A 15,488-nucleotide genomic window follows, 5' to 3' on the forward strand; every position below is an offset into this window, starting at 1 on the left:
ACTGAGTTGGTTGGCTGGCATCTCTGTATCTACACTGAGTTGGTTGGCTGGCATCTCTGTATCTACACTGAGTTGGTTGGCTGGCATCTCTGTATCTACACTGAGTTGGTTGGCTGGCATCTCTGTATCTACACTGAGTTGGTTGGCATCGCTGTATCTACACTGAGTTAGTTGGCTGGCATCGCTGTATCTACACTGAGTTAGTTGGCTGGCATCTCAGTATCTACACTGAGTTGGTTGGCTGGCATCTCAGTATCTACACTGAGTTGGTTGGCTGGCATCTCAGTATCTACACTGAGTTGGTTGGCTGGCATCTCAGTATCTACACTGAGTTAGTTGGCTGGCATCTCTGTATCTACACTGAGTTGGTTGGCTGGCATCTCTGTATCTACACTGAGTTGGTTGGCTGGCATCTCTGTATCTACACTGAGTTGGTTGGCTGGCATCTCTGTATCTACACTGAGTTGGTTGGCTGGCATCTCTGTATCTACACTGAGTTGGTTGGCTGGCATCTCTGTATCTACACTGAGTTGGTTGGCTGGCATCTCTGTATCCCTCCAGTGTTGTCAGATGTTGTCTGATTATTAGGACCGGCATGTCTGATTATTAGGACCGGCATGTCTGATTATTAGGACCGGCATGTTGTCTGATTATTAGGACCGGCGTGTTGTCTGATTAGGACCGGCATGTTGTCTGATTAGGACCGGCATGTTGTCTGATCAGGACCAGCATGTTGTCTGATTAGGACCAGCATGTTGTCTGATTAGGACCAGCATGTTGTCTGATCAGGACCGGCATGTTGTCTGATCAGGACCGGCATGTTGTCTGATTAGGACCGGCATGTTGTCTGATCAGGACCAGCATGTTGTCTGATTGGGTGTCTGATTAGGACCGGCATGTTGTCTGATTAGGACCAGCATGTTGTCTGATTGGGTGTCTGATTAGGACCGGCATGTTGTCTGATTAGGACCGGCATGTTGTCTGATCAGGACCAGCATGTTGTCTGATCAGGACCGGCATGTTGTCTGATTAGGACCGGCATGTTGTCTGATCAGGACCGGCATGTTGTCTGATCAGGACCGGCATGTTGTCTGATCAGGACCGGCATGTTGTCTGATCAGGACCGGCATGTTGTCTGATTAGGACCGGCATGTTGTCTGATTAGGACCGGCATGTTGTCTGATTAGGACCAGCATGTTGTCTGATTAGGACCGGCATGTTGTCTGATTAGGACCAGCATGTTGTCTGATTGGGTGTCTGATTAGGACCGGCATGTTGTCTGATTAGGACCGGCATGTCTGATTAGGACCGGCATGTTGTCTGATCAGGACCAGCATGTTGTCTGATTAGGACCGGCATGTTGTCTGATCAGGACCAGCATGTTGTCTGATCAGGACCGGCATGTTGTCTGATTAGGACCAGCATGTTGTCTGATCGGGTGTCTGATTAGGACCGGCATGTTGTCTGATTAGGACCAGCATGTTGTCTGATTGGGTGTCTGATTAGGACCGGCATGTTGTCTGATTAGGACCGGCATGTTGTCTGATCAGGACCAGCATGTTGTCTGATCAGGACCGGCATGTTGTCTGATTAGGACCGGCATGTTGTCTGATCGGGTGTCTGATTAGGACCGGCATGTTGTCTGATTGGGTGTCTGATTAGGACCGGCATGTTGTCTGATTAGGACCAGCATGTTGTCTGATCAGGACCGGCATGTTGTCTGATTAGGACCGGCATGTTGTCTGATCGGGTGTCTGATTAGGACCGGCATGTTGTCTGATCAGGACCGGCATGTTGTCTGATTAGGACCAGCATGTTGTCTGATCAGGACCAGCATGTTGTCTGATTAGGACCGGCATGTTGTCTGATTAGGACCAGCATGTTGTCTGATCAGGACAACTGGGCCAGAATATCGCTCCATGACGTGATGAACTATTAGTTTCCAGCCATCGGCTGCCCTGATAACAACCAGATGCCTGGCTGGACAGGGGCTGTGAGAGCAGTCAGAGAGACGTGGGAGGGGGGGGTTAGAGGGTCTGGAGGGTGAGGAGAGGGACAAGGGGTCTGTTGTGTTTCCCTGAGCAGGCCAGGACAGGCCTCGGAATGTTCATTAAATCCTTGTCAACTCAGAGGCCAAATCAAACCAAAATCAAATGTTATTGGTCACATGCTTCGGAAACAACAGATGTGGACTCCCAGGCCCTTCCTGACAACACAGAGAGAAAGAAAATGGAGAAATAGAAAACACGTCATAGAAACACAGTGAGTAACGATAACTCGGCGGCTTCAGTCTGAGGCGTCACCACAGACCCTGGTTCGATTCTAGGCTGTATCACAACCGGCCGTGATCGGGAGTCCCATTGGGCGTTGCACAATTGGCCCAGCGTCGTCCGGGTTAGGGTTTGGCCGGGGTAGGATGTCATTGTAAATAAGAATTTGTTCTTAACTGACTTGCTTAGTTCAATAAATTGTTAAAAAAATATAATGTTTAATGATAACTATGCACATGCAACTAGGAATAACAGTGACAGATAATAAACTGCTTAGCGTACGCACACACAGCGTCTAGCTGCGCCACACAGACCCCCCCCACCCCCCCAGCGTCTAGCTCCTCCACCACACAGCCTGTTTAAGTTACAAACTCACTAGCTAAGCATTAACCTACAGCCTACTACCAACCAGACTACAGCCAGACAGCCAATCAGCTCTTTATTATGTCTGCAGTACCATGTTCCATTCCCTTCAGAACACAGAGCAACTGGTTATGGACTTTATCATGGAGCAAGACTGCCATCTAGTGGTTAGTTGTGTATACCTTGGTCCATTTGAGACAAACCGAAGCAGACTACTTAACCCCCAAACAGGGCAGTAGGGGCAAAGATGGATACACCGTGAGGCCAACAGACAGTAAGGACCAAGATGGAAGGATGTGTAGTCCACAGTAGACAGCGCTACCACTAGACCACCAGACACATTCACACCAATTTCATAACTTGCCATTGGCCTGTTGACCTACCTGTCATCAACAACACCCAACCACCCAGTGTCCCCCATCCCCTAACCCTTCCACCCCTATACCCTAACGCTACCACCCCAGGACCCCCACTCCCCATCACCTCGTAACCAACGCACCCATCACACTGACCATATTATACTTTGTTGTTTGAGGCCAACTATTTGAACAGCCCACTGGTTCCTACCTGTCATCCTGTATCCACTCGCTGCCAGCTGTCCAGCCATGTATTCCCCGTCTGAGTTGTTGTGAGAGCAGCCCCATGTCCTCATCCATATCTTCTGCATGCCAGGGATTACGCTACAGAGAAGAGGATGTATCAACTACAACTACATACAATGAATGCTGGGCCCTTTTACACTATGGGAAGGGACTGTTAGTTTTTAGTACCCTTTTAAATTGATGCTATATAACAAAGAACATGTAGATAAGCAAGAAACACAATCTGAAGGGGGAGAGGAAGAGTCGTAGTCTCGAAGCTGCTAAGGAAATTAAGTAATTGGGTGTCGATGGAGCTCGACAGCTTGCATTCTATAATGAACCACTAAATGGCAGTGTTACTCTACAATTAAATGGAAGTTGCCAAGAAGTACTGATTTGGTCCCTGGCTAGTGGCAACAGTAGAGCCATCTTCAATACGGCATGGTCATCTCGCTGACGCACGAGGTGAATCTCAAAATTCTCTCTTTGTTTCTTTAGGTCCTCTGTTCACACCTCCTTCTGGATTGGAGGTGGTAAGAGGGGAGGAAAGTGTTAAGGAGGAGAGGTTGTGAGGAATGGGAGGGAAAGACTATTGAGAAAGAGTCATAAAATAGAGATAAGGCCATAGCAGCAGAGAGAAGTGAAGGAGTCATCCTCCAAGTTTGTCTAAGCTTTAAAATGACTGGGACTGAACCCCGGGTTTCCTGCACATCACAATACTTAAGATAGCCCCCTGAACTAAAGCCCCTAGGCATTAGCTCAGGAAGACAAGTCTTCAGCTCTCAGGCAAGGTTCACTCTTTAAATCAAACAAGTGTGCATTGCCCACTGCATTGATATAGCCCATACCTGTCTGCTTGCAGCACCTCTGTAGTCTGCTGGGTGTTTCTCTTCCTGGCTCTGGGGATGATGCTCTTCCTGGCATACTGCCTCTCCTGTGGAGTCGGGTCGTCAGCTGACACCATGTCCTCAATGTCATCGATCAGGGAGTCGCAAGCAGAAGGCATAATGACGATCTGGTAGAAAAACACACACACACATAAGAGTTAGACCAAATGTATTTACAAATGTGTCAAGTCCACAATGATACATTAACTTGACCATACAAAATACAGAGTTAAAAAGCCACATTGCGGACCACTCAGAGTAGTGTAGTCAATGATGGTCAAACATACTACAGTATGTATCATAGCTAGCTATGTCCCATGTCAATCCACAGATGAACTAGCCACACGCTGTTCTTTGGCGCGAACAACCCCCTCCTCGGCCCGCCTGAGTCCAGCTAACTTCGTTAGAAAAGAGGGACATTTCTAGTTATATGTTCAAAACTTTAATATTAATTGTACAGATAATAAATAGTATTATTTACAAAAGTGGTGTCAAAATAGTATGTCAAATAACTGCGACAGAAGCCTGGTCTTGCTAACAGTTAGCCAATGTTAACTTTTACATAGATGCATTCTCAGGGAATATTCAATAACTGGGCTATGTAGCTACATTTATGCATAATAATAACACAATCTATACGGCACAGAGCCTGTTTTATACCTATCTTGTCTCTTTAAAAAACGTGCCTTTCAGCCAGCTAACATTTGCGAACAGTAACAGAGCACAACGACCCACGTGTTTCTGTTTTGGAATGGCACGTGCATTCAACTTCGTATTACACTTCCTCACCTGTGTTATGTCCGGTTATTACGTCAGTCGTTAATAACACGGCGCTAATAAATGTTGACTCTCAAATGGAAGACAAACTCAAAGCTGCTAGCTGGAAGGTTGTTGTTATGATCAGCACTGACACAAAGACTGTCTATTATATTGACAAGAGAATCGATTAACCGCTCTAACAATGGAAATACATGTCCGCAAAGATGGAAGGCAGGCAGGAAGAGGCTAGATCAGGTGGGACCATTCTAGCCAATCAGGGGGCAGATACCCGTGTTAACAGTCCACAGAGACAGACAGAACACATCTTTGTATCTGTGCGAATTGGGACTGTCTCCATTTTAAAGTAGTCCATTTTCTTCATTGGCCAATTGCACCCAGCAATCTACTTTAAAACAGTGGAAGCCCTCAATGGCAATGTCCATGTTAAAATAGGTTATATCCATCTATCTTGAAGACAGACACAACTCAAATAGTAGTTTGTTTCTAAGTTTCGGAATTGCCACTTGCGTCCAATTATAAACCAGTGTATTAGTAACAACCTACCCATTACAACACTTATGTTCGATCAAATAAGCCTCACGTAGCAAATTATCAATTAAATGTTTTGTACACCAAATTCGACATTCACGGACCTCCATAGAAAAACTCCTCACTTCGTGTGCTTAATTTTTCGTGGGACGATTTTTGGGTGGAGTAAAGCCTCTCGCTTTGCCTCTTTCTCTCTGTCTGGCATACTTGCTGGGCGCATTTTGATGACCACGTGGAACGATGGAAAGAAGTGAGGGACAAACTTCTTGCCTCGTGACAAGCGAAATCCGTTGTCAGTTACCTGAAATAACCCTAATCGCGGTTTATTTTTTGTACTCTTTCTGCACTCAGAGGGAGGGGGGGGGGGCGTGCAGGGTAGGGATTTCCCCACCCAGAATGTCATGTTGCCCACCCAAATGATGCTAGAATCTAGCCAAAACTGTTTGGTTTTTTTTATGAGCAAGTCAGTTAAGAACAAATTCTTATTTACAATAACGAAATTGCAGGATATTAGCTCAGAAACAGACAAAATGTCTGCCCACCCAGAAACATAGTCCTTGAACCAATAATTAAATCAATTTCCATAGTGAAGTTACAATTGCCATATTTATATTGCTTTTATTCAAGTTTTGGTGAATTTCAAACATCCAGAATATAAAACATATCCTCAATGGCACCAACCCAACAGGTGGTCCTGTTCAGATGCATTATATATTTATATATATATATACACAATTTATATCAAAGCTTTCAAATCGAACATACATGTTTTTAAAAAAGCCATGTTACAATAAAACTGAAAATTAAATCTGTATTTTCAAAATATTCACATAACATACTCTTTCATGCATTCATATAAAATAAAAATGAAAAAAACTTTGAATAAGCAGTGTGTAACTATGGTTACGTCTCAAATGCCATCCTATTCCTTGTATAGTGTACTAGGGCTCATAGGGCTCGGGTCAAAAGTGCCACTCACTACATAAGAAATACAGTGCCATTGGGGACGTGTCCTATTTGTGTAATAATAAGCATCATCCACACACATGGAAAGACAGGCTTTCCTAATCACTTCAAATTGTTGAACCTTGGGAGAGGAATTTGTGACCAGATTCTGGTCAACGAGAGATAAAATGGTTAGCCTGGGTTAAACCAGACTGAATGCTGCGTGGTGAACGCAATGCAGCTTTCAATCTGGTTCAACCAGGCTATAAAAATTGTAGGGAATTCCTTTTTCTATAAATTCTTATATAGAATGAAAATCTAATTAGTACAAGAAAAAAAAAAATTCAAGTTGAGTTTATAAATACATATTCACATTGATATAAATATGAAATTAAAGAACAAGAGGAAAATATTGACAAGATGTTCTGTCCACTTGGGGGGGGATTCTTTCTACATTGTCCAGTACCTTCACAACAAACAACAAAAGCATATTAGAGACGCTAACACTGGCAAAATTCTAATCCCAAAATACATGGAAAAATGGGATAATTCAATGATGGCAACAATACTACGTTAATATTCAGTTCAGTAAATTCAAGAAATAAACTGAAATTCCAATTCTCCTCAATGCTTCTCAATGAGAAACACCAATGTTTAAGTGAACCCCAACCCTGGTTACGTGAACGCATCATTTGAAGAGTTCCATTTCATTACTAATCACCAAGAAGGAAAGCACTCACTACGCAAAACCATTTACACACAACACACACACAAATGAACTGGTTAAACCACAAACACACTAATGGAAACCAAGCCCTTATATCAGAATATTCATTAATATATGCATCATTCTATCAACATAACACATCCACGTGCCTGCCTGACCATCAAGATACCAGGAAACCATCCTAGATCTCTGAACTCAGATACAACAGGTAAGCCAAACAGTCTGTCACCATGACTACAGTTCTAGAAGTCATTACACCTGCTAACATGGCACCTAACTGACTAACATAAAACACCCCAAAATAAACCAGCATTAGTATAGTCATAAAACATATCTGGAGCCAGAGGTAGTCTACAGTACCTAGTGAGCGATCAAAATCATACCTTCATTAAAAAAATAAAAAATAAAAGAAATGTTTTCTAGACTTCAGGGCACCAACCCCCAGTTTACACCAACATCCAGTCAGCAAGGCAACAAGCATATCATTCAATCATCATCTAGGACGAATTTAAGACTATCCTGTGTCTTCTTCTTCACTGTGACATGAACAAAAAATGATACGACGACATCTAGGCTACCTACCCCCCCCCCCACCCCATTAGCCGAATTAACATACAACTGAACACATTCAGAGTTCTTTCAGGATTCAAATCAACCAAGTAGGCCACTTGTTCTGCTTGGTGAAAAGTGAACTCCTTTTATTCTCCTACACAAAAAGAAATGCTGATGTCAGTCAGAAACACATTTCCCTTTAAGTAGAGGGAGAAGTCCCACACCTGCTTTTTTTTGGAAAAAGAAAATGTTTCCATTCATGAGCATGTGATTTTAAAATGGAGGGGGGGGGGGGTGATGGCTGTGTTAAAATATTCAGATGAGCACCGTAAGCTAGCGTAAGGTGCATCTACAATAGCAATGCTCGCTGACTAAAAGGTAAATCTGTAAGGGGTATATACGGTATTACTGAATGTGCACCCAAAGGGGCGCCATGTTTTGAGGCACAAAACAATTTAGGCAACAGGGATCTTAAATCCAGGAGGGGGTTGAATATCTCTGCTGTAAACAAGAAGCTTGTTCTTAACATCTTAGCTACTTAGCTACTAGCAAGTTAGCAAACCAAAAACGCTGGAGCCCTGAGCTGGATATCATTTCACACATCTTAGATTCCCTTACAGGTTATACTTAACCTTTAGTTATACAGCACACAACCCCCCCACCCACCCAAAGAAAACGAATGAAAATCATGATATCGTTATGTCTAAACCCTCCAGTATAGGGTACAGCGCTCAAGCCTAATCAGCACAGAGACAGAGTCTCTCTCCAAGATAACTTGAGGTATTCCTTCAGAGCAATAACATAACGGTTGCTTTTTAACTGTTTGTTGTTGTTGGAAATATCCATTCACATGGATACAGACTGGGACGGGCCAACTTGGGTTTCCAATTAAAACCAGGACTTGTTGAATTTGGTGACGCTTGTAAACCCATTATTTGCCCTAAGCAAACACAGTTCATATGAATGTCAGTTAAGTAGGAGATAATATCTTGACACGAGTCCCAATCTAAACTAAGGGGTCAACTTGTACTTTATGATACAGTATCTCAACAATGAGAGTTGTACTAAAGTATTCCCTAAAAAGTTTCAAAGACAAAACTCAGCGATTTTGTTTGTTTGTTTGTTTGTTGTTGCCGCAAAACCATTATCACACCGTCACTGCCATATTCTATGTAACGATGACAAAAGCATAGAACACCAGCACAAATGTAGATTGCTTGATCAGCATATAGGGTCAAGCTGGCCACCTGCCACATCCACAGGAACACACGAGCAACCGTCTGAAACACAGACCATTACGGATGGGGTTTCCACTAGCGCCAGTTTGGATAAAGGCAGCTCTCAGTAATCAAGACGGTCTGAGAAGTGAGAGAAGAGTTGGTCAGGGTCGTTTTCATTAGGCCACAGCGTAGCAAAACCTTTTTCGTGACTGAAAATGAAACCTCTACCGTTTCAGTTTCAATGAGTTTATACATTTTAGTTCCTACTGAACACGACCCAGTTTTAAGGCAGTCTACAGTGCCTCGACAAACAGGCAGGTACAGGGAGAGAAAGACGACGGGTGGGGGAGGGTGGGGATCTTTCACCCACCTGGCCCAGTGTACTGCCTCGACAAACAGGCAGGTACAGGGAGAGAAGGAGAGAGATCTTTTATCCAGCATGCCCTGTGTACCCAATCCTCTTTAAACAGAGGGATAGGGGTGCCAAGGAACTCTCCCTATGGTGCAGTCTCTCTCTACAGGCTGATCCCTCTCTGCTCCTCCATGACAGTTACATATGAACACAGCAGACATTTCCCCCGTCTCTCCTGGTTCATGTGAACACACAGAAGAGACAAGTGTCCCCTACGTCTTCCTCTATTCAGTAATAAGGGGGGGGGGGACAAGACACATCCTTGTCTTCCACCCCTCCCTCTTACATAGAGGGACACATGAGTTCTTCCAGGGGAAGCTTGTCAAAGTCGTATGTGTCGAACAGATCGCTGATTCCCTCGTCATCCTCTAAGCTCAGCATGTAGTCCTCGTTGAGGAGAGGAGGGGACAGGTTGACGAAGGGCCCGGCCCCGTGGCCCTCCAGGAGCCCAGACAGGGAGGAGGGGATCTGGTCCTCCGTTTGCAGCAGCAGGCTGGTGAAAGGGGAGGTGATGGGGGACAGGTTGGTCACCATCACCGCAGACGGAGCTGGAGGGACGTAGTCGTTACCGCTGCCGCCTGTTGCACTCTCTGTGGAGGAAAGGAGACCGGATGTGAGAGATATTACAACTAATTTGTAAGTCGCTCTGGATAAGAGCGTCTGCTAAATGACTTAAATGTAAATGTAAAAACACAAAACGTTGATTGATAAGAAGCAAGGAAATTTGATCAGGCCTAAAAAAAACTAATAATTGTAAAGAGTGTGCACATTCTGACGGGAAAGGTACCTGCTGACACTTTGAGGAAAGGGGAGGAGTTTCCTTGGACATCCAGGCCGCCGTTCTTCACAGGACTACTGGCGTTCTCCTCCGGACAGAGGAACACCTCGATAGGCCCCTTGGTGCTGGTGAGGAGGACAGACAGGCCCTGGGAAACAAACAAGACCCACTGATTAGTTATAGAACAGTTATGTCTCAACCTCAGGTGACACGGACCCAAAACTGCCCAGCTAACAACAAACGTTCCGGCAACTTTAGAGAACATTCCCTTAAAGAGTGTATTAGGTAATTTACCTAAGGTTTTCACAGAGAACTGGACACATGAGCAGTTGACAGTGAGAGGACGTTTCTTTTTTTGCTGAGTTTAGTTCCAACGAGAGGTCCTTAAAGTTTTTGTTTAAAAATTAAATCTGTTCTCCAAGGGGGGGGGGGGGGTCATAACTTTCCTATCCCTTGTATAAACACTGCAGTGGACAGACATGAGCATGCTACATTGATTAGGTATTGATTTAATTGGTAGACTAGTGATTCTCAACCTCAAGTACATGGACTGGTCTGTACTGGTGCCTGGGATATTGTTGTCCTCTGTTGTCAGACACTGATTGGTTGATTGTAGAGGCAAGCGGTCGTCCAACACGGTTAGTTTTGGATGTTAGTTGACATCGAAAGAGAAGAACCATAACTGCATGTACCTTTGTACACAAACACGTTGTAGAAAGTACACGAGACAAACAGAGGACAGTCTCAAGGTCATATTGATTAACAGACTTGTCTGCTTACCTCCTGTGGGTCTGGCACCTCCAACTTGGTCTCAGAGGGAGCTTTCACCACGATTACCGTCTGGTCCTTCAGGTGACGCAGATGACGGATGTCTTGGTATGTCACATAGGCAAACGTGGACCAGCAGGGTTAAAGAAAACTAAAACACTGGGTTTGGACAAAACAACACTCACATATTGACCAGCTTTGAGCACCTAAGTGACACTAGTTATAACGGCTTCATCCTACGAAGACAGCCTTGGCTCTTCTTGTTTTCCCCCTATTATAACAGTGTGGTTAACAGTGTGTGTGTGTATAATAAGGATATTTGTGGCTGTGCGAGGCCTCTGTCATCTGTTGGACGTCCAGGGTACAGCTCTGGATCAGCTCGTCCAGTCTCCTCTCCTCCTGACCCAGGTCAGACAGCTCACTGCTCAGACTCTGGCTGCTGGTCAACGTACCCGCATCCTCCGACAGGTTACAGCCCCTGGGAGAGAGCGAGAGAGAGAGGGGAGGTTTTAACACAGGACACAAGTCTGAAAACTATTGTCATTACCTCATACAGTTAGATCAAGTCAGTGATGATGTCTAGTGATTGCCCTTATAAAGGGGATAAAGTTGTCCGAATGAAATGGGTTCTTGTGAGACACTTACATCCACTGTATGTTATTCTTAGACTTCTTCTTGATCAGGTGCACCCCCTCCAGCACGTTGGTGATGTCATAGAGGCGTCTCTTCTGCACCTTGAGAACCTCTGCAGCCTGATTGAGGTCGATGACACCGTCAGACGACTGGCCCAGCAGCTCAACAAACTTCTTCGTTAGCAGGCCCAACGACGTGTCGTAACGCGTCTTCTCTGCCGGTGACTTTGGAGCTATACAGTAAGACGGACGGGAGAGAGATATTCAGTTTAGTATTATGTTCAAAGTTGTAATGGGAGAGAGTGTTTGATAAAAAAATGACATAACGTTACAAGTTACAGTATGTTCTCACTGCAGTGAGCAACTAAGCATCTTTACAGAGTGGGGGGGATTGTATTAGAGCCCCGGGTCACCGTTGATTACATTCGTTTTTGGAACCGGGCTGCTTCCCAGGCGTCCGGTCTGGTGCGCCCTTTTGGTCGACGGCAAAGTCGGCTCAAAACACGTAATTTTTTTATATTTTTAAAGAGTGTGGAGAATGAGTAGGATTATGTGTTTTCACATACAAAAGTGATTTCTTTAGATTTCTTTAGGGCTTAATCTGACTTCCCACGTAAAAAATATTTTTGAATTTTCAAACAAATTAAGGAAAATAGATGTCGGTTTCTGAACAATGCATTATGCTGCCTTGACAACGTGCCCGAGCGGCGCAGACTACTGTTCCATTACAGAAGGGCGCTCCTCCATCCACGCTTTTACCCATTCACATCATGGGCCATAGCTTAGTACACTTAGTCCAACGTCCTCATTGATCGTGTTTAGCAGGGGTGCCCCAACCATCCTCCTGGACAGGTACATTCCTGCAGGATTTCACCCCGACCCAAATCAAGCACACCGGACTACCGATTAGCTGCTCAACAGAAACCGATTAGTGGAATCAGGAGTTAGTAAAGATTTGGACCATTGAGCAAAACCTTGCATCCCCAGTAGCTCTCCAGGAGGGCCACTTTATAGGTATGATGGGCTTTATAACACAGTCACAGAACCCTCACTTGAACCATCTGCTCTGCCTCAGTCTTACTTTTGGGGCTCTTGAGCCCTGGCCCGAAGGCTCCTCCAGCCTTTCCCCTGGGGGTCCTGGCTCCTTCGATGGGGTACTGGTGGTCCGACTCATCCAACGCCAACCTCCGCTTGGCCTGCAGAAGGTAAACACCGCAGTCAGATTACCTCCCACAAAACAGACAAAAGATGTTCTTGAGTATCGTTCCGACATAACGGTGTGATAGGCTTTATAAACTCAAACCTGGTCTGTAGAATAGTTTCTACATAGGCCTACACCTTGAAATGCTATAATAATATAAACATTGGCAAGCATTTTACTTCACTTATAACATATGCTTGTTTTGTACACTGAGAATCGTCCCTTAGCGCCACTGAATGACACGTCCCATCAAGGAACTGAAGTGTGTTTGTCAGCGTACTGTAGTACAACAGCTGTGCCTCAATCATTTGAAGACACGACGTACAAATACATTTGTCATTTAGCAGACTCACTTATAAAGAGCGACTTAGTTTGTGCATTCATCTTTAAAAAGGTATCTTGGTGAGACCCACATCATATTCATGAAGATTAGTTCAATATTGTGAAAGATAAATCAACCAATATGACCTCAACGTCATAAGACCATGACCTGAAGATGACTCAGTGTCAGTGAGATGTCGGCCATTTTGTTCAACAGCATGTCATGAGGGCTACTTTATTTACACATCACAGGCCTGAGAAAGAGTGATGAAAACAGGAATGCTGAGTATCATGCCATGGGTGTTTCCATGTGTAGAGAAATGCATAATCAAGTCCGTCGGGTCAAAACTAAAATATGAGGGAAAACATGAGGCCAGTCGTTCATGAGGGACAGTGGACCAAATATAGAACACCAACCCAGGGCTGTTTGAGAAAATGAACATTTTCATAATATCAGATGGTTCTGTCAGGCATTTTCATCAACCTAGAGATGGAACAAATAAAGAAGTCCTTGCTGCTGGGACAGTTCATACATATTAAATATGGCTGCCATCTTTGCACACCCCAAACCAATGCCCCCAGTCAATCCTCCCTCCCCCCCATCTAATGTATCTTCCTCTGTGAGCAAATGGGGATCCTGAACGCAAACTAGCCATGTCTGTAGACTAATGTCAAAGACAGTACAGTAGAACGCCTGCTAGTGTGCTGTGTTTTTTTTTGATGCATGGCCAGAAATTAATCTATATCAGCAGGTCTATATGGAAGGCATTTCCGCAATTTTATGGTTAAAAACACAGGAAGCACGCAAGCATACGAACTATTATAATGTAGCTAGTTAGCAGCTATAACGATATTCGATATGACGCGGAAAACTAAAAGACAAGACGATTGCCCTTCTGTTGCTCAACTAAGATTGTTGGCCTGTGTTTGTAGTTAGCTGGCTAGCTTGCAGGCTACCTACCGAGCCAGTCAACCCGCGTTCCCATTCCCTTCCCCCCCCCCCCAAGTCCAAAACACTAACAGGGCCTAGCCACTCATTTCTGACAAGTAATTATTGTACAGCTAGCCTAGCAAGTTGAAGCACGACTGTGTGTCAAACATGCACGGAACCTTGCAAGGCTAGAGCTGCTCTTGAACCCTACACTAAACCCAAACATTCTCTCAACTTGAAAAAACGGATGAGAAATTGTTTCGGTATTGGCTGTTGACCTTTTACGATACGGGTCTGACCCCTTAGCAATTGATAATACATGGCAGGCATATCTTATTAGCTAGCCAACAGGCTACCCAAACTAAATGACAGATTTATATATAGTTTCACCTGTAAAAGTAACGGTGTAGCTAACTACGGCTTGAACACCAATAACTGCTTTCAGACTGGTGTAAAACCCAACTATTGAGCGAACCTGGAGTCTGTTGGGTGACTCAAGGGGATCAGGGAGAGCGACCCAACTAGCTAACGTTAGCTCGCTAGGCTACCAACGTACGAAGCAGTTCCTCGTTCATTTCATTTCACTGCAATACAACAGAAAATGACATTAGCAAGTTTACCGGTGGACGTCCTAATGTAGGTCGTTGTCCGGTTCCGTTTGTTGCTCCGTTTGGAGTGGAATATATACTGCCAGCTGGAGGTTCGGACAAACAGACATTTGAAGTCTGTGTAATGCAAGGCGGTGGAGTTATAATTTGAATATAAGTGGCAGTTGTAAAATGAGGGGTTAACCGATCGGACAATGCTGTCAATACCGCATTTTTATCTAAAGAGCCTCCAACCCCTGTTATTATTACTTTATCCGGGGCTGATGAGATCCCTCTTCTCATCTTTGTGGGCTCGGGTACCCTTTGTCCCTTTAGTTTAAAGCCCCTTTTCAGCTAATCCACCACGATAAATTCAAAAATATTGATATGAAAGAGTAGATTATGATCTTATTTGCCGATATTTGTATGTTTCAAAGTATATTGAGAGCACATTTAGGCAGATGCAATGGATTAGAAACTAGCGCGAGTCTCAGCCCTGCCAGCTCAAAAATGGCTCCAGGAAGCTGACAATGAATGAAGGGATACCGTTTACGCGCGAAGGAACCCTCCCGCGAAACTCAGATTTCCCGGGAAATTTTCAAACAATATTTGCATATGTGACGCGATTGGTTACACTAAGTCATAACTCCACCTATTTTATGTACGTTTCCTAGTTTATTGACCAATGACAGTATAGAAGATAAGACGGCACGTGTTCATTGGACAGTTGAAGCTTCATACGTCAGACGCAATCAACGTGTCCATATAATATTAGCGAAAAGAATAATCAAACTGGTTGAATTTTTCATACAACGTAAACTAAACTGACTTTTATAAGCCATGCAGAATTTTGTAGAATTATTATTATTTTTATTTATTTTTTAGATGGGCTTAGTAATTGGTGAGTTTATGGCAGCTAAAGCTAGTATACCATTCACAAATGCTGGTGCATTTACTAGAATCGTTTTACAAACTGCTGCTGCTTCTTTCATTGTCTTTAAGACA

At 44.2% G+C, this 15,488-nt stretch overlaps 2 protein-coding genes across 4 annotated transcripts in view; both read right to left on the reverse strand.

Moving 5' to 3' along the window:
* cdkal1 (CDK5 regulatory subunit associated protein 1-like 1) overlaps positions 1-5,060 on the reverse strand; it is a 1,024,035-nt gene extending 1,018,975 nt beyond the window's left edge. Inside the window, exons 1-3 of one of the 3 annotated variants that reach the window (XM_071395740.1) lie at positions 4,891-5,060; positions 4,063-4,229; positions 3,201-3,313 (exon numbers count right to left, since the gene is read on the reverse strand). In XM_071395740.1, coding sequence (XP_071251841.1) covers positions 3,201-3,313; positions 4,063-4,220 — 271 coding nt within the window. In that variant the 5' untranslated portion in view covers positions 4,221-4,229; positions 4,891-5,060. The other 2 variants (XM_071395742.1, XM_071395741.1) reach the window with 2 other exon arrangements.
* A 936-nt stretch (positions 5,061-5,996) lies between these two features.
* On the reverse strand, positions 5,997-15,018 carry LOC139572898 (transcription factor E2F3-like). The gene is made up of 7 exons (XM_071395744.1): positions 14,517-15,018; positions 12,525-12,639; positions 11,457-11,676; positions 11,131-11,289; positions 10,824-10,938; positions 10,053-10,191; positions 5,997-9,855 (listed from the first exon to the last, which is right to left on the reverse strand). Exons 1-7 carry the CDS (start codon positions 14,784-14,786, stop codon positions 9,548-9,550), a joined length of 1,326 nt encoding a protein of 441 aa, XP_071251845.1. The 5' UTR covers positions 14,787-15,018; the 3' UTR covers positions 5,997-9,547.
* Positions 15,019-15,488: the final 470 nt, after the last annotated feature.

This window comes from Salvelinus alpinus, chromosome 4, assembly GCF_045679555.1.
Source record: "Salvelinus alpinus chromosome 4, SLU_Salpinus.1, whole genome shotgun sequence".
Lineage (NCBI taxonomy): Eukaryota > Metazoa > Chordata > Actinopteri > Salmoniformes > Salmonidae > Salvelinus > Salvelinus alpinus.